Below are 23067 nucleotides of genomic sequence, written 5' to 3' on the forward strand. Positions count from 1 at the left end.
TATTCTATAGCTGGTCTGTAGTGTATTTATATGTATTCTATAGCTGGTCTGTAGTGTATTTGTATGTATTCTACAGCTGGTCTGTAGTGTATTTATATGTGTTCTACAGCTGGTCTGTAGTGTATTTATATGTATTCTATAGCTGGTCTGTAGTGTATTTATATGTATTCTACAGCTGGTCTGTAGTGTATTTATATGTATTCTATAGCTGGTCTGTAGTGTATTTATATGTATTCTATAGCTGGTCTGTAGTGTATTTATATGTATTCTATAGCTAGTCTGTAGTGTATTTATATGTATTCTATAGATGGTCTGTAGTGTATTTATATGTATTCTACAGCTGGTCTGTAGTGTATTTATATGTATTCTATAGCTGGTCTGTAGTGTATTTATATGTATTCTATAGCTAGTCGGTAGTGTATTTATATGTATTCTACAGCTGGTCTGTAGTGTATTTATATGTATTCTATAGCTGGTCTGTAGTGTATTTATATGTATTCTACAGCTGGTCTGTAGTGTATTTATATGTATTCTATAGCTGGTCTGTAGTGTATTTATATGTATTCTATAGCTGGTCTGTAGTGTATTTATATGTATTCTATAGCTGGTCTGTAGTGTATTTATATGTATTCTATAGATGGTCTGTAGTGTATTTATATGTGTTCTATAGCTGGTCTGTAGTGTATTTGTATGTATTCTATAGCTGGTCTGTAGTGTATTTATATGTATGCTATAGATGGTCTGTAGTGTATTTATATGTATTCTATAGCTGGTCTGTAGTGTATTTATATGTATTCTATAGCTGGTCTGTAGTGTATTTATATGTATTCTATAGCTGGTCTGTAGTGTATTTATATGTGTTCTATAGCTGGTCTGTAGTGTATTTATATGTATTCTATAGATGGTCTGTAGTGTATTTATATGTATTCTACAGCTGGTCTGTAGTGTATTTATATGTATTCTACAGCTGGTCTGTAGTGTATTTATATGTGTTCTATAGCTGGTCTGTAGTGTATTTATATGTGTTCTATAGCTGGTCTGTAGTGTATTTATATGTATTCTATAGATGGTCTGTAGTATATTTATATGTATTCTACAGCTGGTCTGTAGTGTATTTATATGTGTTCTATAGCTGGTCTGTAGTATATTTATATGTATTCTACAGCTGGTCTGTAGTGTATTTATATGTATTCTACAGCTGGTCTGTAGTGTATTTATATGTGTTCTATAGCTGGTCTGTAGTGTATTTATATGTATTCTATAGCTAGTCTGTAGTGTATTTATATGTGTTCTATAGCTGGTCTGTAGTGTATTTATATGTGTCCTTATGTGTTCAGAATCAAACACATGAGCAGCCTGCACTGGCCTGCTTATGGTGCATTGTGGGATTTGCAGTTTTCTTTCCCAAATTAAAGCGTACCAATCTCTGAGAAACTGAAACTAACATAAAGACAATCATTTGCGTTGTTGGTCCTTCTGTCTTCACATGGTGTACTTTAACTCGACAGCCTCGACCAGCTGACACGCTTCAAGCTGAATGCGAAAGGAACTTATTGCCTTAGAGGACTGATTTCATACCCTGTCAACGACCACAGATCAATACCTGCAAATCATTGTTATTAATGTAGAGGCTATATTTCCCTACACCCTGTGTGTGTCGCTCTTCCAGAGATTGGTGTTGGTCTGATGGGATTCGGTTTGTTTTTCCTGCTCTTCGGTGTGCTGCTGCACTTTGACTCCGTCCTGCTGGCCTTCGGGAATGTGAGTCACACATTTCATTTCACATTCTTCTGCTCAGTGTGTCACCTTTGAGCACAATTTATCACAGAAATTGAATCAGAGTGGAAGAAAAAAGACACAGATTGAGAATAGGAGACATGAAGGACGAGTGCAAACCAGAGAAATCATAGGAGAGCGAGAGTACACATGGACCGAAGGAGAACTTCAGGTAACTTGACTTCTTATGTGCTAATTAGCAATTAGTTCAGTGAAATAGTTAGATTTAGCTGCGCAGTGAATTATCTATAACGCAGACTATGCCTCATATGAATGAGCCCAGAATTGGTCCAATGTGCATTGAGTAGACTCTTTAGATTGCCGTCTGCAAGAGGCATCGGGTCCAGATCTCCGTCGGCCTCCTGGACCCTGCTTCATGCCGACTGTTGACCGCCGGCTCAAACAATGGCGCTTGCTGGAGGTAGCTGACACTAAAAGGTGGCACTCACAAAGCAGCGGTATTTGTCAACTGGGCAGTCAGAATCTACATCATTGGATTACCTTATTGTTGGAACAGTGACACTAAGACTGCTGCCAAGCGGCGATATAGGACAGCATTGGACAGAACACATGACAAAGGGGACCAATAGCTGAAGAGTTCATAGAAGAAGGTGAATTCATCAAAGACAGAAGGTATTTTATCTCAAACATATTCTCAGACTTCAGCAAGAAAGTTCACATGATTACATCAGCAACACCAGCTGGACAAGTAACTACATTCAATGACAGTTTAGTCATATTTGGTAATAAAGACCTTTTGTTGGAATAATTGGCTGACATATAGGCTTGAGGAAAGAAGACAAACAGCAAAATGAAATCATTATTTAAAGCGTACGGATGTGTTTGTCTCGCCCACTTCCAGATTCTGTTTCTGTCTGGTTTGATGTTCATCATCGGACTCAGGAGGACAGCCCACTTCTTCTTCCAAAGACACAATTTTCGTGGTTCTTTCTTCTTCCTGGGAGGCGTGTTTCTAGTGCTGTGCCGTTGGCCCGTCATTGGAATGCTGGTGGAGGCTTATGGCTTTGTGCTTTTATTCAGGTAATCCAGTTTTTGTACCTGAGCGAAAAATAAGGTTTCAAATGAATCATTGACCCATTGTTTTTTATGTTGTCTTTTACTGTAGACAGGTGATCATGTGGCATGATCACATGACATCATAATTGATGTGTTGGTTCCCCTGCAGGTCTTTCTTCCCCATGGCCTTGGCGTTTGTGCTGTCCTTTGTGAACATCCCTTTCCTCGCTGCAGTAGGTTTAGTTCTAGACTCAAAAGAAAAATCCTGCCAATTGTTAATCTTTTATTTGACATAGCTCAAGGATGTCACTACAGGGGTTTGACAACTGAGTGTTGCTCTTAATGTCTTCTGTTTGTTTTTCTCTGGCAGCTCCTCCACGGTCTGAGCAGGAGAACATGTTACAGCGAGGAGGTCACGGTGGAGACCAGAACACTGGTATTCTGATACTGGTAATCTGGTACTGGTAATCTGGTACTGGAAGTCTGATACTGATAATCTGATACTGGGCAGGCAGAGGAGGACAACTGATGAGCAACAGCACAAGATGCCTCTAACAGGAGGTCACAGCCGGTGGAGTCTGTGTGGAGCTCCGCCTTCAACCGTGATTTGTCAATGCAGGTGTATGTCGACCTTTTGTGTGAAACTACCAATGAACTCTCAGGAAATCCCTTAAGACCTGCCCACCCACCAATGAACATTCAGGAAATCCCTTAAGACCCGCCCACCTACCAATGAACTCTCAGGAAATCCCTTAAGACCCGCCCACCCACCAATGAACATTCAGGAAATCCCTTAAGACCCGCCCACCCACCAATGAACATTCAGGAAATCCTTTAAGACCCGCCCACCCGCTGCAACGATATACTGACTTTCACTAGATAGACAACAGAGAGCTGGGATTGTTCTGGTATTCCTAATGTAAAAGATATGTATCTTATATGCAAGTGCCTTTAAAAGGTGAATTAAAGAAATTATGTAAAATCAAGAAAATGACGTCAGATCCCAGAGGTTAATAACCAGGTAAATTTCTCTTTTTAGATGACAAGAATATAAAATCTCGGCTCTTTTGATTGACATGATTTGACGCCTGAATAAACTGAATTTGAAGCTGCATGACGAATCAGTTACATTATTTTTTCTAAAATGAATTAAATGACTTCTAATTCTAATATTATTCTAATTTCTTCATTTCATTTATATAGTCACATTTTTCAAAAGCTTCCTTTTTTAAATCCAGCCTTTATTTTACTTAAAATAAGAGAAGATAACGTATATTTTACTAGATTATGTATTATTTATAATTATTCGAGTTACATTGGAAATCTGTAATAATACACATTGTGAAGTTGTTAATTAAATGAACTTAATTTAATTTGACAGTCAGTTGTTGAGTACGTATTGACATTAATACAACTGTTGGCCACTTTAATATGAATGGCACAAAATCATAGAGCACACATTTGACATTTTTGTGACGTTGCAGACCTTTGCATGAGGAAATTCTCTGGAAGTGGACCTCTGATTTAGTTTGGTTGAACTCATTAAACTCTGCAGGATCCAGAGCCACTGAGTGTTGTGCAGTACGTTATAAAGAAGATTACAGTTATGTTCACTCTTACATATTGCAGGGTTCGTCCAACTGCAAGATACAGAATCAGAAACCGTTTATTTGCCAGGATTGTTTTCACAAACCAGGACTTTTCCTTGGCGGAAGGTATAACATAAGACATGAGATGTGTAAAATGTGTAATAAAATAAATATAAGTTAAAGGGAACGAGAAAGAGCTCCGACAACAAATAACGTCAAAGTAGTTTGTTTACGTGTGTTTAAGTGAAAGTGTGTGTTAAAGTGAAAGTGTGTGTTTAATTAAATGTGAGGTGTGAAGAGATGTGCAGGGGAGTGACCGGTAAGAGGAACAAATAGTCCTGAGGGTGACCGGGTCAGTCAGTGGGCGTCCCGGGCTCTGGGGATGTGCTGGACTGCTGATGAGATACTGTTAGTGTGGCGGGAGGTCTTGGTCCTGATGGAGCAGGTCTTATCCGGATGGAGCAGGTCTTATCCGGATGGAGAGTGAGGTCTTATCCTGATGGAGCAGATCTTATCCGGATGGAGAGTGAGGTCTTATCCTGATGGAGCAGGTCTTATCCTGATGGAGCAGGTCTTGGTCCTGATGGTGCGTGAGGTCTTATCCTGATGGAGCAGGTCTTGGTCCTGATGGTGCGTGAGGTCTTATCCTGATGGAGCAGGTCTTATCCTGATGGAGCAGGTCTTGGTCCTGATGGTGCGTGAGGTCTTATCCTGATGGAGCAGGTCTTATCCTGATGGAGCGTGAGGTCTTATCCTGATCCTGCAAACAAGTCCTGCTGGGACCGCAGATTGCAGCCAATCACCTCTCGGCAGAGCGGAGGATGCGCTGCAGCCTGCCCGTGTCCTTGGTAGTAGTGCAGCGTACCAGACGACGATGGAGGAGCAGACTACGGACTCAATGGTGGCGGTGTAGAAGTGCACCATCATTTTCTTTGGCAAGTTGAATTTTTTCAGCTGCTTCAGGAAGAACATCCTCTGCTGAGCCTTCTTAGTGAAGGAGCTGATGCTTAGCTCCCACTTGAGTTCCTGGGTTAGGATGGAGCCTCACAAACAGGGTCATGGGTGCAGGTGGAGCTGTGTCTTCCTGAAGTCCACAACCATCTCCACTGTCTTCAGAGCGTTGAGCTTCAGGTGTTTCTGACTGCACCAGGTCACGAGGTGGTCTGCCACCTGTAGGCGGACTCGTCCCCACCAGAGATGAGTGCAATGAAGTCGGTCTCATCCAGAACTTCAGGAGCTTGATGACTGGTGGCTGGAGGTGCAGCTGTTGGTGTACAGCAATTGTTGTGAAACAAAGTCTAGACATTTTGATACACTGTGTATTTCATCAGAGGCATTAGGCCTTGTGTCACCCAGTAACAAGCACCATGCTCCCAGTAACACGCACCATGCTCCCAGTAACACGCACCATGCTCCCAGTAACAAGCACCATGCTCCCAGTAACACGCACCATGCTCCCAGTAACACGCACCATGCTCCCAGTAACACGCACCATGCCCCCAGTAACACGCATTATGCTCCCAGTAACACGCACCATGCTCCCAGTGACAAGCACCATGCTCCCAGTAACACGCACCATGCTCCCAGTAACAAGCACCATGCTCCCAGTAACAAGCACCATGCTCCCATTGACACGCACCATGCTCCCAGTAACACGCACCATGCTCCCAGTGACACGCACCATGCTCCCAGTAAAAAGCACGATGCTCCCAGTAACACGCACCATGCTCCCAGTAACAAGCACCATGCTCCCAGTGACAAGCACCATGCTCCCAGTAACAAGCACCATGCTCCCAGTGACATGCACCATGCTCCCAGTGACAAGCACCATGCTCCCAGTGACATGCACCATGCTCCCAGTGACAAGCACCATGCTCCCAGTGACATGCACCATGCTCCCAGTGACAAGCACCATGCTCCCAGTGACATGCACCATGCTCCCAGTGACAAGCACCATGCTCCCAGTGACATGCACCATGCTCCCAGTGACAAGCACCATGCTCCCAGTGACATGCACCATGCCCTGGTTGACATTTTGATTTGAAACATTTTAACCTTTGCCGTGGTCATGTGTTAGTTAACATTTTTTAAATAATATAATACTATTTATTTCACTGAATCTCAGATTCACTGAATCTCAGATTTTGATCTTTATTTTTATTTCAACTTTTTAACAATTTAAAAATAAACTACTTTTGTGAAACATATGTCTAGTTTCCTGTGAACTCTGGAACATCTTGTTTGGTAATCAGCACATTGAGATCCTAAACTGCAGTGTTCACTGTAGCGGTCAGACAGAGTGAATTATTAAAGAGTCCAATATTTAGCTGATTTATTTATTGAGCCTTGAACACTTGAAGCATTGAAGTTATTTTATTTTCCCATTTTAAATGTACAAATTGTATTGGAGTACATTTAGAGCTAAATGAAAACATCCGATCCAACACAGAACAGCCAGATAGTCACTTCCCGTATCGTAGACCGAAGGAGTTGAGGTTGTACGACGAAGCGTCTTGACGCTTCCTGGCAGTCTGAGGGAGGACCACCTTGGACCTCCACCATCCGGTCCTGGGAAGGTTTCCACCAGCTGAATGGACCTCATCAGCAGGTTCCTTCCCAGAACTCTTTGCTGATGCATGGCTTAAATCTCTCAGGGCTTTGAGTATTTCCTGAGCTGAAGAACAAGCAAGACAGAGATCATTTTGGCCTCAATCAATGTATTCATACATGCTTATTGTTGGTTGTAAAGCTGATCTGTCAAAACAAACTGTAAAGGAAAAATAAGACAACATTTTAATAATTCACAGACATTTCAGAAAGTAGTTAACTAGTCATTAGCATATTGAAATGAAAACTCACTTTCAATAAAGACCCACATGAAACCTCTGTTTGCCTTTTTTGTCTCTTTTTGGGTTGAGCTCCTCAAACTTCTTCAGTTTTGGAAGCTCTCAAAGGGGAATACAAGCTTTTTCGAAGTCTGTCAAAATAACGTTGATGATACCATGTTGATGTCGCTACTTATTTACTGCACATTACTGCATTTACTTATTTACTTACTTGTTTTTTATTCAAATTGTTATACTTTCACTTGTACAGTTAAATGTTCCTTGTTGTTGTTGTTGTTGTTGTTGTTGTTGTCTTTTATGTTGCACCCTACGCCAAGACAAATTCCTCGTTTGTGATAACTTATGTGGCAATAAAACGTATTCTGATTCTGATGTTATCAGGCAGCAAGACTGTTAAATTGCATTACGGGAAGTGTATGTATCACCCTTTCTAGAAACCCTTTGCTGACTAGCAGACGACCACTATGCTGCCACCGCCCCGACCCCAGATTAAGCGGATGAAAATGAATGGATGCGTTTAAATATCTACAACTAAACACACGTATAAGAAAACAACTGTGTTCGGGCATGAAATGAGAAAATGAAAGTACCTTAACATATTATAGAAGTCCATGTAGCTTCGCAACTTAATCTCATTTAAAATTTCCATCCAGCTCAATGACAATGTTTTAAAATGTAATGTCAACACAGAAAATAAAAAAAATCAATCAGAAAAACGTATAATTTGATTAGAATAGGGTTTTGTGGAAATCTCTTCTTAAGATGGCCACTCTCGATCCAGTGGTGTTGGCTTACTATCACTTACATTTTTATTCATTCATATAGATTAACATTTGACGGTTGGACCCAGCCGTTACATGTTGATATATAAACAGCGACAGGCCCAATTGCAGTTACCTGCAGCCAATGACACTGGCACCGATACAGCGTACCTGCCTAAATAGGTTGGCCTGGATGATCAGGCCGTGCCATGCTGCCGTGGCCAGAAGGGTGTCTCTGTACTGGTCCTGTTAGACCTTAGTGCTGATAAAGGACTTGTCTCTGGTCCTGTTAGACCTTAGTGCTGATAAAGGACTTGTCTCTGGTCCTGTTAGACCTTAGTGCTGATAAAGGACTTGTCTCTGGTCCTGTTAGACCTTAGTGCTGATAAAGGACTTGTCTCTGGTCCTGTTAGACCTTAGTGCTGATAAAGGACTTGTCTCTGGTCCTGTTAGACCTTAGTGCTGATAAAGGACTTGTCTCTGGTCCTGTTAGACCTTGGTGCTGATAAAGGACTTGTCTCTGGTCCTGTTAGACCTTAGTGCTGATAAAGGACTTGTCTCTGTTCTGGTCCTATTAGACCTTAGTGCTGATAGAGGACTTGTCTCTGTTCTGGTCTTGTTAGAACTTAGTGCTGATAAAGGACTTGTGTCTGTACTGGTCCTGTTAGACCTTAGTGCTGATAAAGGACTTGTCTCTGTTCTGGTCTTGTTAGAACCTAGTGCTGATAAAGGACTTGTCTCTGTTCTGGTCCTATTAGACCTTAGTGCTGATAGAGGACTTGTCTCTGTTCTGGTCCTGTTAGACCTTAGTGCTGATAAAGGACTTGTCTCTGTTCTGGTCTTGTTAGAACCTAGTGCTGATAAAGGACTTGTCTCTGTTCTGGTCCTATTAGACCTTAGTGCTGATAAAGGACTTGTCTCTGTTCTGGTCTCGTTAGAACTTAGTGCTGATAAAGGACTTGTCTCTATTCTGGTCTTGTTAGAACCTAGTGCTGATAAAGGACTTGTCTCTGTTCTGGTCTTGTTAGAACCTAGTGCTGATAAAGGACTTGTCTCTGTTCTGGTCTTGTTAGAACCTAGTGCTGATAAAGGACTTGTCTCTGTTCTGGTCTTGTTAGAACCTAGTGCTGATAAAGGACTTGTGTCTGTACTGGTCCTGTTAGACCTTAGTGCTGATAAAGGACTTGTTTCTGTTCTGGTCTTGTTAGAACCTAGTGCTGATAAAGGACTTGTCTCTGTACTCGTCTTCTGCCAATAAGAAAAGTGATGAAAAAAGGAAAGTATAATCCAAGGTTTTCTATGTACTGTATTTGCACTGTGACTGTACCTTCACTGTTGTATGAAGTGCAGACCTCTGTAGACAAAGCCGCTATCATCAGAGCAACAAGGAGTTGCGCCATCATGACAGTCAGGATGATAGAGCTGCTGGTTCCCCTGCAAGCAGACAGAACCGATTCAGATGCCATAAGGTCGGAGGGTAAAGCAAAGGTTCTCACGGCCCTCTGAGCATTCCCTGCAGACAGATTCAAACATTGGATGTTATGGATTATTTATTGATCAGCCAAGCCAGGAATCTTCCTCTGTTCTTATCAGGATAGGAGGGGGATTCAATTTGCATGCATAGGGTTTCTGAAAGATGACTGTAGCTAAGAATATAGAATTCCTCTTGCACTGTAACCTGTAGAACTGAACAACAAATTCCTTCTCGGTCAAATATTTGGTTAGTAAACCCAGGAGGGCGGAGTGACGACTTCAGGTACCGGAAAACAGAAATGTTATGGAGCCATGTTCCACACCTATGCTAAAAAGAGACTCCGCCCCTGTGTGACTCTAAGCCAATCGCATTCCATATATTTGAACCAATGAGGTGAATGAGCCAAATGGCTGGAATGTTTAAACCAGATTGTAGATGCCTGTGAGGGGGTTCTCATGAGCGGAAGCGAGACAGTAACGGTCTGTGGAGCGGAAGCTCAGAGACCCTCAGCTGAGAAATGCATACTGTATCACCATTTCAACTTCAATTAAGCCCTTATATTATAACTTATTGAAATCTGAACCCTTTTTCCACACAAGCACCCGGGAATCCTATTCAACACTATGTTCACAGCTCTTACGTTGGTTTTGGAAATCTATCAATACATTTTAAATCATCAGTCAAGAGCAGGACTATCTTTTGAAGGGTACGCAACATTATCTGTTAAACTCCTGAAGTTGGCAGACGACACAACGGTCATCGGCCTCATCAGGAACGGTGGCGAGTCTGCGTACAGACAGGAGGTTGAACAGCTGGTCCTCTGGTGTGGTCAGAACCACCAGGAGCTGAACAAGTCCAAGACTGTAGAGATGACAGTGGACTTCACGAGGAGCCCCTCAACACTCCCGCCTCACCATACACAACAGCACTGTTTCTGCGGTGAAGACCTTCAGGTTTCGGGGATCCACAATCTCTTGGGACCTGAAGTGGGCCTTTAACATCAAGACCATCCTCAAAGAGGCCCAGCAGAGGCAGTATTTCCTGATCCAGCACAGGAACTACAGCCTGCCTCATGAGCTGCTGATCCTGTTCTACTCCGCCATCATCCAGTCTGTCCTCTCCTCTTCCATCACCATGTGGTCTGGATCACCAAACAGGACAGAGCCAGACTGCAACGGATCACCAGGTCTGCAGATAGAACTACTGGCTCCAGCCTGGACTCCATCCTGGACCTGTACACCTCCAGAGTCAGGAATCGGGCTGTAAAGATCACTGCAGACCCTCACACCCTGCAGACTCTCACACCCTGCAGACTCTCACACCCTGCAGACCCTCACGCCCTGTAGACCTTCACACCCTGCAGACCCTCACACCCTGCAGACCCTCACACTCTGCATACCTTCACACCCTGTAGACTCTCACACCCTGTAGACCCTCACACCCTGCAGACTCTCACACCCTGTAGACCCTCACACCCTGTAGACCCTCAAACCCTGCAGACCTTCACACCCTGTAGACCCTCATACCCTGCAGACTCTCACACCCTGCAGACCCTCACACCCTGCAGACCCTCACACTCTGCAGACCCTCACACCCTGTAGACCCTCATACCCTGCAGACTCTCACACCCTGCAGACCCTCATACCCTGCAGACTCTCACACCCTGCAGACCCTCACACCCTGCAGACCCTCACACTCTGCAGACCCTCACACCCTGTAGACCCTCACACCCTGCAGACCGTCACACCCTGTAAACCCTCAAACCCTGCAGACCTTCACACCCTGTAGACCCTCACACCCTGCAGACCCTCACACTCTGTAGACCCTCACACCCTGTAGACCCTCACACCCTGCAGACCGTCACACCCTGTAAACCCTCAAACCCTGCAGACCTTCACACCCTGTAGACCGTCACACCCTGTAAACCCTCAAACCCTGCAGACCTTCACACCCTGTAGACCCTCACACCCTGCAAACCCTCACACCCTGCATACCTTCACACCCTGCAGACCCTCACACCCTGCAGACCCTCACACCATGTAGACCTTCACACCCTATAGACCCTTACACCCTGCAGACCCTCACACCCTGTAGACTCTCACAACCTGTAGACCTTCACACCCTATAGACCCTTACACCCTGCAGACCCTCACACCATGTAGACCTTCACACCTTGTAGACCCTCACACCCTGTAGACCCTCAGACCCTGTAGACCCTCACACTTTGTAGACCTTCACACCCTATAGACCCTTACACCCTGCAGACCCTCACACCCTGCAGACCTTCACACCCTGCAGACCCTCACACCCTGCAGACCCTCACACCCTGTAGACCCTCACACTCTGCATACCTTCACACCCTGTAGACACTCACACCCTGTAGACCCTCACACCATATAGACCTTCACACCCTGCAGACCCTCACACCCTGCACTTTTAGACTATTGTTGTATTTTTTGGCTTTTTTATATTTATCTTGCGTTTAACTGTAAAGTATTAATGCATGATAGCTGCCACTGGCCTCTCTTTCCCTCTCTTTCTCCCTCTCTCTCTTAAGATAAGATAATCCTTTATCTTATATAGAGAGACAATATATTTATATCTATATCTATGTATATATAGCTCTATATATCTATAATCATCTATGTATCTCTTTATATATATCATATATATCATCTATGTATCTCTTTATCTATCTATTTATTTTATCACTCTCTCTCTCTAAAGAGTCATCACAGACTGGACGCTGGTTGCTGAAGAGAACGTCACTCAGACGTCAGCATGAAACCCCGTAGAGATGAAAAACATACATGTTTTTGATTAATAATTCATCATTGCCCGTCCATGGTCATGTTAAGAATGTACAGGTGTGTGTGTGTGTTTGTATGTGTGTGTTTAAACCTAAGTAATTTGTACTATTCAAGATTTAGAAATTAATGTTATAAATCAAACCAAAGACCCTCAAAAAAAATCTCCAGCTGTTTTCATAAACCTTTTACAGTTTAAATATCCTCATACTATCCTCTATATTCAGCTAAACATCGGAGAGGGGTCATACACAAAAATCTCTGGTCACAGTTGCGGTCCTGCTGGTCCTTGGGCGCTCCTCCATGAGCACTTGTCTATGAGCACTCCTCCTTGGGCACTCGTCCATGGGCACTCGTCCACGGGGACTTGTCTATGAGCACTCGTCCACAGGGACTCGTCCACGGGCACTCGTCCACGGGGACTCTTCCATGGGCACTCGTCCATGAGGACTCGTCCATGGGCCCTCGTCCATGGGCACTCGTCCACGGGGACTCGTCCATGGGCACTCGTCCACGGGGACTCGTCCATGGGCCCTCGTCCACGGGGACTCCTCCACGGGCACTCGTCCACGGGGACTCGTCCACGGGCACTTGTCCACGGGCCCTCGTCCACGGGCCCTCGTCCATGAGGACTCGTCCATGGGCCCTCGTCCATGGGCACTCGTCCACGGGGACTCGTCTATGGGCACTCGTCCACGGGGACTCGTCCACGGGCACTCGTCCACGGGGATTCGTCCACGGGCACTCGTCCACGGGGACTCGTCCACGGGCACTCGTCCACGGGGACTCTTCCACGGGCACTCGTCCATGGGCACTCGTCCATGGGCACTCATCCACGAGGACTCGTCCATGGGCCCTCGTCCATGGGCCCTTGTCCATGAGGACTCGTCCATGGGCACTCGTCCATGGGCACTCATCCATGAGGACTCGTCCATGGGCACTCGTCCATGAGCCCTCGTCCATGAGGACTCGTCCACGGGCACTCTTCCACGGGCCCTCGTCCACGGGCCCTCGTCCACGGGCCCTCGTCCACGGGCACTCGTCCAGGAGGACTCGTCCATGGGCCCTCGTCCATGGGCCCTCGTCCATGAGGACTCGTCCATGGGCCCTCGTCCATGGGCCCTCGTCCACGGGGACTCATCCACGGGGACTCTTCCACGGGCCTTCGTCCACGGGCCTTCGTCCACGGGCCCTCGTCCACGGGCCCTCGTCCATGAGGACTCATCCACGGGGACTCTTCCACGGGCCTTCGTCCACGGGCCTTCGTCCACGGGCCCTCGTCCACGGGCCCTCGTCCATGAGGACTCATCCACGGGGACTCATCTATGGGCACTCGTCCACGGGCACTCGTCCACGGGGACTCTTCCACGGGCACTCGTCCATGGGGACTCTTCCTTGGGCATTCCTCCATGGGCACTCGTCTATGAGCACGGCTCCTTGGGCACTCGTCCATGGGCACTCGTCCACGGGCACTCGTCCACGGGGACTCGTCCACGGGCACTCGTCCACGGGGACTCTTCCACGGGCCCTCGTCCACGGGCCCTCGTCCACGGGGACTCGTCTACGGGCACTCGTCCACGGGGACTCGTCCACGGGCACTCGTCCACGGGGATTCGTCCACGGGCACTCGTCCACGGGGACTCGTCCACGGGGACTCTTCCACGGGCACTCGTCCACGGGCACTCGTCCACGAGGACTCGTCCATGGGCCCTCGTCCATGGGCACTCGTCCATGAGGACTCGTCCATGAGCCCTCGTCCATGAGGACTCGTCCATGGGCACTCCTCCATGAGGACTCGTCCATGGGCACTCGTCCATGAGCACTCGTCCATGAGGACTCGTCCATGGGCACTCGTCCATGGGCACTCGTCCATGAGGACTCGTCCATGGGCACTCCTCCATGAGGACTCGTCCATGGGCACTCGTCCATGGGCACTCGTCCGTGAGGACTCGTCCATGGGCACTCGTCCATGGGCACTCGTCCATGAGGACTCGTCCATGGGCCCTCGTCCATGGGCACTCGTCCATGAGCCCTCGTCCATGAGGACTCGTCCATGGGCACTCCTCCATGAGGACTCGTCCATGGGCACTCGTCCATGAGCACTCGTCCATGGGCACTCGTCCATGAGGACTCGTCCATGGGCACTCGTCCATGGGCACTCGTCCATGAGGACTCGTCCATGGGCACTCGTCCATGGGCACTCGTCCATGAGGACTCGTCCATGGGCACTCGTCCATGAGGACTCGTCCATGGGCACTCGTCCATGAGGACTCGTCCATGGGCACTCGTCCATGGGCACTCGTCCATGGGGACTCGTCCATGGGCACTCGTCCATGGGCACTCGTCCATGAGGACTCGTCCATGGGCACTCGTCCATGAGGACTCGTCCATGGGCACTCGTCCATGAGGACTCGTCCATGGGCACTCGTCCATGAGCATTTGTTCCCTGACTGTTCCCATCCAGCTGGAGACTGTGTCCTGGTGCTCTACCATGAACACACACTGATGCCTGTCCTACATTGTCCTGTCACCACTACTGGACATACAAACAGATGACCTTACCTTATCCTGTGTTGAGAGCTGGGAGCACACTGCCCCCCTCCCGGGCCAGCGCTCTCTTTTATAGTGTAACCCCTCCTGCGTCATCATCGCTGACCCCCGCTCGGCACTGAGTGTGTGCTGCAGCATCTCTCATTTCCTTCCTGTACATCTTTCAAAGATGAATCAAATTCCTGAAAGTTGTTTCCTTTGGATTTGGATACTTTCCACAATAGACCTGAAATGAGCTTCTTGGTGGAGACAAAGACCATCAGGTCATGACAACAAACACACAGAGCCAGTGAAGTGGGCTTTATAATAGAAAATAAAGATACACTGGAGAGACATGTGCAGTCTTTGTAACTAAAGAAAAAACATGTGTTGTCTTGTTCTGTGTGAACCTTCAGCCTCATGGATACAATATGTTGTCAAATGCATTAAAGAAATAATTAGAGAACACTTCCTGTTGGCCAAAAGGATTTCACGTCATGCGATGTTCCAGTTAGTCCGGACCAGGACCAGAACCAGGATTAGGACCCAGACCAGGCCCTGGACCAGAATCAAGAACAGGACCAAAACCAGGACGGACCAAGACCAGGCTCAGGATCCGGAGTAGGACCAAGAACAGGACCAAGACCAGGATTAGGACCCGGACCAGGACCAAGACTAGGACCAAGACCAGGACCAAGACAAAGATCAGGATGAGGACCAAGACCAAGACTAGGATCAGTACCCCAACCCAGACTAGGACCAAGATTTGGACCAGGACCAAGACTAGGATCAAAACTAGGACCAAGATCAAGATCAAGACTAGGACCCGGACCCAGACCAGAGCGGCTATTTCTGTTTGCCTTTTAGTAAATGCTAAGCTAGCTTTAATTAGAACTTCAAACTGTAGTCAGCTCAAGAGCCAAGGTTGGTTCGCTTTAGCCGTCAAGCTGTTGGGTTCTTCTGACCTGAGGCTGAAGTTTTTATCATTGAACTAAAATGTGATTAAATTAGAATGAAATGCTGATTTCTTGGTGTAATGTAATGTGACATGAGACAAGTATCGTCCCCATATCATTAGAGTTCATTATGAGTGAACCTTGAGAGCTCTTGTGGGTCAGGTGAGGAACATCTGGACTAAGAGACCCGAACCATCTGAACTGCCCCTCCCCGCCCCCCTCCTACACCTTCAACTGTCTGAGAATGGATGTTTCTGGAGATGAATTAGTGAAACAGTGCCGGGCTCTGTGGCTCCTTCACAACTAATGGGCTTCATAGACATTGCCTGGCTACTAAATGATAAATGTCACATCTATTATAATGGAGCCGCAGGTCAGCGAGGTCTTCCACCGCGTCACAACACGTGCTGCAGATGCTGCTCATCAGACTTTAATCACACTGAAACAACACGGTGGACAGAGCACACAGTAATGATCTGCATTCAGAATGAATACACGTGTTTTATGGTTCAGAGAGATCTGAAATGCAACAACACTGAAAACTATCATGTTGGTTCCTTCTGGCTCATAGTTTAGTTTGGCCTCATCTTAAGCTCTCGATTACCTCAACCAATCAAAAGACTGAAGGCAGCATGCCATTGTTTTATGTTCTGATAGGACATCAGCAGGTTAACACATGTACAATGCATATATGAATAAAAGAATGATTACATGATCAAACTGAAGTTCAGTGTCACATGACAGAATACTCTGAGCATGGGCCATGATGGAGCTAACAGTGCTAACGCTAACCTTCTATTTCTACTGGAACTGGTTCTCGATTGCTTTATTGTGAAACTCTTGACATTGAAACAGGAAGCTGTTCGTGACTCTTTCTTCTTCTCTTCTTTCAGCTGTTGCTCAGATCATCTTTGTCTCTTTCACTTGTAATTCTATTTTCATTTATTAATTATATTTGTTCTTCGATCGACTGAACAGTGTGAGCTTTGTGTTAGCTGGATGTGTATTGCTGAAAAAATATATATATATACATATATATATATATATACATACATATATATACATATATATATATATACATACATATATATACATATATATATATATATATTCATATATATACATATATATATATATATATATATATATATATATTCATACATATTTATATATAAATATGTATGAATATATATATTCATACATATTTATATATATAAATATGTATGAATATATATATATATATATATATATATTCATACATATGTATATATATATATGTATATATATATATATATATATATATATATATATATATATATGTATATATATATATATATATATATATATATATATATATATGTATATATATATATATATATATATATATATATATATATATATATATATATATATATATATATATATATATATTAGCCCAGTCCTAATTCTTTCATAATTTTCTTTATTTCTTTCAATAACCCTCTTTTTACGATTGGATGCATAAAACAAATCCTTTTGAAATAAAAAACAGACCAGTGTTTCTGTAACCATGGTTACATGAAGGACCAGTGTTTCTGTGACAGAAAATGTGGTATCCATGGGTACAGGATGTGTGGTATCCATGGGTACAGGATGTGTGGTATCCATGGGTACAGGATGTGTGGTATCCATGGGTACAGGATGTGTGGTATCCATGGGTACAGGATGTGTGGTATCCATGGGTACAGGATGTGTGGTATCCATGGGTACAGGATGTGTGGTATCCATGGGTACAGGATCTGTGGTATCCATGGATACAGGATGTGTGGTATCCATGGGTACAGGATGTGTGGTATCCATGGGTACAGGATGTGTGGTATCCATGGGTACAGGATGTGTGGTATCCATGGGTACAGGATGTGTGGTATCCATGGGTACAGGATGTGTGGTATCCATGGCTACAGGATGTGTGGTATCCATGGGTTCAGGATGTGTGGTATCCATGGGTTCAGGATGTGTGGTATCCATGGGTACAGGATGTGTGGTATCCATGGGTACAGGATGTGTGGTATAGTCTGAAGCTTCTCCTCCAGATGCAGGTGCCGTTGGAAGCCTCTTTCATCACAGTCCTTTGCATCCATTGAGTGACTCCTCCCACCTCAATTTTGCTTCAGTCAAAAGTCAAAGGTCATCACGGCTCTGAAGTATTGGGCAGACACTACTGGTCAGAGGCCAGTTCTTCCATCCCTCTGTAGATAAAGGAGAGAAAACCAAAGGAGGAGAATGAATCAGACCCATAACCTCAAAGTCTCTCTCGAGCCAGACATCAGGTCCCCGGAGAGGCGGGGCCTGCTGGCCACACAGCAGCTGATGACCTCATCAGGTCCCCGGAGAGGCGGGGCCTGCTGGCCACACAGCAGCTGATAATATATGAAATAATGGTGTAAAAAGTTAAAATTGATGTAAAATCTTAAACAGGTACCTGTGATCTGAGTGGCTGTTGTTCATGTTGTCGTTGATGCCTCCTGCCATCAGGGGGCGCTGGCTCGCGGCCTGGTTGGCATTGGCCCGCTCTCCGTCCACAGAGAAAGGGTCCGAGTGATTCCCAAAAAGACTGCCTTGTCTCTGTTTTAGAGAACATGTATTCATTACATGATGATGAATATAAAATGGCATATACATTCATATGTCTGTTTTCCAGTGTGTTGGCAACAGTTCATTATTTGTATTTAGAAATAAATAAGGACAGTAGTTGTTGCCTGAGTGGCTTTATTCCAGCGTGGTAAAGACTCCTTCCATCGTTCTACATCAGGACAACTCGAGGCCACTACGCGCTAAAAATTGATTTGAAACAACAGGATTTGTTGGAGATGTTTTCAAATGAGTGTTAGCGTGAAAATATTGAAAGCCTGGTCTCGCCTCCAGAACAATTCAGTTCGACAACTTCTCTTTTTCTCGTAATTTATTTCCTCGATCACAGGTAAAGAACCAAGCTCTGCAGTTACAAAAGCAGGGAGTCGTCCAGTCAACGCAGGTCGAGCGTCTAAAACACCACGAACAGCCGGACGTTCGGCTCTTTAATACACGGTTTCCCTCATCAACATGTCAAAGCAAAGTCACATTTCATTGGCTCTAAACTGTCAAGAGGAGGAGAATCCTGTGTTCTCATCTCTTCTCACAGAAAGAGACGAGCAGCGTCCAGTCTGCTTCTCTACTGTCAACACACTGATAAACAGGTGAGTGAGTGAGAGAGTGAGTGTGTGTGTGTGTGAGTGAGAGAGTGAGTGTGTGTGAGTGTGTGTGTGAGTGAGTGTGTGTGTGTGAGTGAGTGAGTGAGTGAGTGAGTGAGTGTGTGTGTGTGTGTGTGTGAGTGAGTGAGTGAATGAGTGTGTGTGTGTTGAGGAGTGTGTGAGTGAGTGAGTGAGTGAGTGAGTGAGTGAGTGAGTGAGTGAGTGAGTGAGTGTGTGTGTGTGTGTGTGAGTGAGTGCGTGAGTGTGTGTGTGTTGAGGAGTGTGTGAGTGAGTGAGTGAGTGAGTGAGTGAGTGAGTGAGTGTGTGTGTGTGTGTGTGTGTGTGTGTGTGTGTGTGTGTGTGTGTGTGTGTGTGTGTGTGTGTGTGTTGAGGAGTGCTGGCGTGTGACTAAAGTTCCCTTGAGAACAGAACATTTCCAGACACAACTACAGCTGCATTGTGTGTGTTGTACTGACCTCGCTAACATAACCTGAACTTCACTAGACATGAATATGAAAAGCATCTACAGAAATTTAAGATTTATATTATCATGAGCTGTGCTAGACGCCTGCTGGACTAAAGACAGATGTTTGTTGATTCATCTTCCATCCCTGTTACCCTGAAGATGCCCTCCTTCTCCTCTTCATCAGGACCTCTTTCCATCTCTTCTTCAGTCACCAGGTCTCCGGAGATGGCTCGATGGAGCTCTGGGGCCGCTTCCTCCTCAATGTTCCTCAACCCGGCCTGATGGACACAGGTCAAGTATTTAAGGTCGAGGGAGTGAAACCCCTTCAGATCTATGAGGCACATATGCATATTTAAGAAAATCCTCTGCAGGTCAGGACATAAACGTCACTTTTATGCAACCGAGCCTCTTTTTAGGTTTCAGCTTGAAAATGACATACAAACTAAAACGTCTGTGTCTCTGCGACCACTAGAGCTATTTGAATAATCTTGGAGTTAAAAAACAAGTATAATGTTAAGTTTTGCTCAGATGTGTAAATATCAGTCTAAGTGTTACTGCTTAAGAGTAAATGAAGATGACACACAGAAAGGAATGTAAAGTTTTCAGGTCTGCCTAGAAAAAAAGCACTTTTAGCATGATTTTTACCTAGAAATGATGCGTTCGTAAGCTTTTAAATTCTTCCAAATCCTACCTCAACGTTTTAACATCATTTTTGCATTGTTTTACTTTGATAAAATGAAGCAGAACAAAGTTAGAGAGGATTTAGTACAGAAAAAAGTCAGGCAAGGGCTCACATTTGTAACATTTGGTCACATTTGGAGAAGAATAAATTAAAGAATTTCAGATTTTTATTTATTTTTTTAAATTCATAAAACAACCAATATTTCCCTTTAAAATAAAAGAAGCACACAAATTAACAATTATCAAACTGTATAACAAAGGAAAGCAGTATTTGCTGATTGTACTGCAATGAAGCGGTTCATGTTTTTGTGCTCTTTGGCTCATCTCTCTGGTTCTTTGAGCTGGAAGGATGTTGAAGGTCTGGAATCTGTGTGGAACCGTCTTGCTTCTGGACATCTGGATTTTTCTGATAGCACCAAGCTAAGGGCTGCTGGTTCTGGAAACATGCTGATTTGAGGCTGATTTGGGTTGTTTTTTTTTGTTTTATACTTTTATGATTATCTTTCTTTCTGTTTGAGTTTGTTTTAAATAGCTGACTGATTCTTGTAGCAAAGGCTTCGGTGTTTAGTTTGGTGTATAACATCAATATATTTTATTGTGATTTATATGTTGTATTCACAAAAAATACAAAAAGGATCCAGATTAGGATCCTGTGGTATGAACAGTGCGTGTACGATTCTACGGTACTATCGTGTCCTTGGAACTAAAATAATCTTCCTCTCTGTTTATCTGTGTTGTATTTATGTTGTTCCAGTCTCATGTGATCTTGTGTATTTATGGTCCTGTCTTTGCTGCCTCTGTTACCTTTCTTTTGGATGTGTGTGGCATGCCATTTGTCATGCCTGTTTTGAGATGCAAGTGCTTAATTCAATCGTTATTTTGCACAATCTACCAGCTTTGGCTCCCATGTTGCCTACTTATTTATCAGTAGCATGTTATCCTACTTCCTGTTTGAATTGCAATCGCATTTATTAGATGACTACACTTCATATATCACTTACCTGTATTTCATGTGTGGCACTCTTATTGGTGGGCCGGAAGCCGTAGTACTCTTCCTGCCTTTTCTTCATTTTTCTGAAATAATCCTGGATGAGGAAAGTGGCATAGAACTTTCCCACCGTCACCTCGTCATCTGTTAAAACAGACATGCTTGTGAAGTGTTGAAAAGCCATTACATTAAACAAAGACTGATTGTCTGGACACGAGAGACATACAAGTTTTTAACTGCCTTTGAGAAGAATGAACATAGAATAGTCTGGTTAAAGACTCGGGGTAAAGACTGGGGTTAAAGACTCAGGTTAAAGACTCAGGTTATAGACTCGGGTTATAGACCCAGGTTATAGACTCAGGTTATAGACTCAAGTTAAAGACTCAGGGTTATAGAGTCGGGTTATAGACTGGGGTTATAAACTGGGGTTAGAGACTCAGGTTAGAGACTCAGGTTAAAGACTCAGGTTATAGAGTCAGGTTAAAGACTCAGGTTATAGAGTCAGGTTATAGAGTCAGGTTAAAGACTCAGGTTAAAGACTCGGGGTAAAGACTCAGGTTAGAGACTCAGGTTAAAGACTCAGGGTAAAGACTCAGGTTAAAGACTCAGGTTAAAGACTCAGGTTAAAGACTCAGGTTATAGACTCAGGTTATAGAGTCAGGTTATAGAGTCAGGTTAAAGACTCAGGTTAAAGACTCGGGGTAAAGACTCAGGTTAGAGACTCAGGTTAAAGACTCAGAGTAAAGACTCAGGTTAAAGACTCAGGTTATAGACTCCGGTTAAAGACTCAGGTTAGAGACTCAGGTTAAAGACTCAGGTTAAAGACTCAGGTTATAGAGTCAGGTTAAAGACTCAGAGTAAAGACTCAGGTTAAAGACTCAGGTTAAAGACTCAGGTTAAAGACTCAGGTTATAGACTCGGGTTAAAGACTCAGGTTATAGACTCGGGTTAAAGACTCAGGTTAGAGACTCAGGTTAAAGACTCAGGGTAAAGACTCAGGTTAAAGACTCAGGTTATACACTCGGGTTAAAGACTCAGGTTATAGACTCCGGTTAGAGACTCAGGTTAAAGACTCAGGTTATAGAGTTAGGTTATAGAGTCAGGTTAAAGACTCAGGTTAAAGACTCAGGGTAAAGACTCAGGTTAAAGACTCAGGTTAAAGACTCAGGGTAAAGACTCAGGTTAAAGACTCAGGTTAAAGACTCAGGTTAAAGACTCGGGTTAAAGACTCAGGTTAAAGACTCAGGTTAAAGACTCAGGTTAAAGACTCAGGTTATAGACTCAGGTTAAAGACTCAGGTTATAGACTGGGGTTAAAGACTCAGGTTAAAGACTCAGGTTATAGACTCAGGTTAAAGACTCAGGTTATAGACTCCGGTTATAGACTCAGGTTAAAGACTCAGGTTAAAGACTCAGGTTATAGACTCAGGTTAAAGACTCAGGTTATAGACTCCGGTTATAGACTCAGGTTAAAGACTCAGGTTAAAGACTCAGGTTATAGACTCAGGTTAAAGACTCAGGTTATAGACTGGGGTTAAAGACTCGGGTTAAAGACTCAGGTTATAGACTCCGGTTAAAGACTCAGGTTAGAGACTCAGGTTAAAGACTCAGGGTAAAGACTCAGGTTAAAGACTCAGGTTAAAGACTCAGGTTAAAGACTCAGGTTATACACTCGGGTTAAAGACTCAGGTTATAGACTCCGGTTAGAGACTCCGGTTAGAGACTCAGGTTAAAGACTCAGGTTATAGAGTCAGGTTAAAGACTCAGGTTATAGAGTTAGGTTATAGAGTCAGGTTAAAGACTCAGGTTAAAGACTCAGGGTAAAGACTCAGGTTAAAGACTCAGGGTAAAGACTCAGGTTAAAGACTCAGGTTAAAGACTCAGGTTAAAGACTCAGGGTAAAGACTCAGGTTAAAGACTCAGGTTAAAGACTCAGGTTAAAGACTCAGGTTAAAGACTCGGGTTAAAG

The 23067-nt window shown here is 44.4% G+C and overlaps 2 protein-coding genes across 2 annotated transcripts in view; both read right to left on the reverse strand.

The window, feature by feature from the left end:
- Positions 1-6844: 6844 nt before the first annotated feature.
- Positions 6845-9392, reverse strand: kiss1 (KiSS-1 metastasis suppressor). Its single transcript, XM_068599040.1, has 2 exons — positions 9317-9392; positions 6845-7056 (listed from the first exon to the last, which is right to left on the reverse strand). The coding sequence occupies exons 1-2, from the start codon at positions 9390-9392 to the stop codon at positions 6845-6847; spliced, it is 288 nt and encodes a 95-aa protein (XP_068455141.1).
- A 7802-nt stretch (positions 9393-17194) lies between these two features.
- The window catches only part of LOC137801664 (dihydropyridine-sensitive L-type skeletal muscle calcium channel subunit alpha-1-like), a 59130-nt gene continuing 53257 nt past the window's right edge, over positions 17195-23067 (reverse strand). Inside the window, exons 39-42 of the mRNA XM_068599009.1 lie at positions 21113-21243; positions 19583-19708; positions 18217-18359; positions 17195-17983 (exon numbers count right to left, since the gene is read on the reverse strand). Of these exons, the coding sequence (XP_068455110.1) occupies positions 17953-17983; positions 18217-18359; positions 19583-19708; positions 21113-21243 (431 nt within the window). The 3' untranslated portion in view covers positions 17195-17952. The remainder of the gene's footprint in view (positions 17984-18216; positions 18360-19582; positions 19709-21112; positions 21244-23067) is intronic.

This window comes from Clinocottus analis, unplaced genomic scaffold, assembly GCF_023055335.1.
Source record: "Clinocottus analis isolate CAN_PGR_092001 unplaced genomic scaffold, fCliAna1.0.p SCAF_42, whole genome shotgun sequence".
In the NCBI taxonomy this organism is placed as follows: domain Eukaryota; kingdom Metazoa; phylum Chordata; class Actinopteri; order Perciformes; family Cottidae; genus Clinocottus; species Clinocottus analis.

What these genes read in the sequence shown, in the direction of transcription:
- kiss1 (XM_068599040.1), bottom strand. Translation starts at nt 9,392, where the DNA reads ATGATGGCGCAACTCCTTGTTGCTCTGATGATAGCGGCTTTGTCTACA. An exon ending in CACTTCATACAACAGTGAAG is followed by an intron (nt 7,057 to 9,316) that starts GTACAGTCACAG and finishes CTTGTTCTTCAG; the next exon opens with CTCAGGAAATACTCAAAGCC.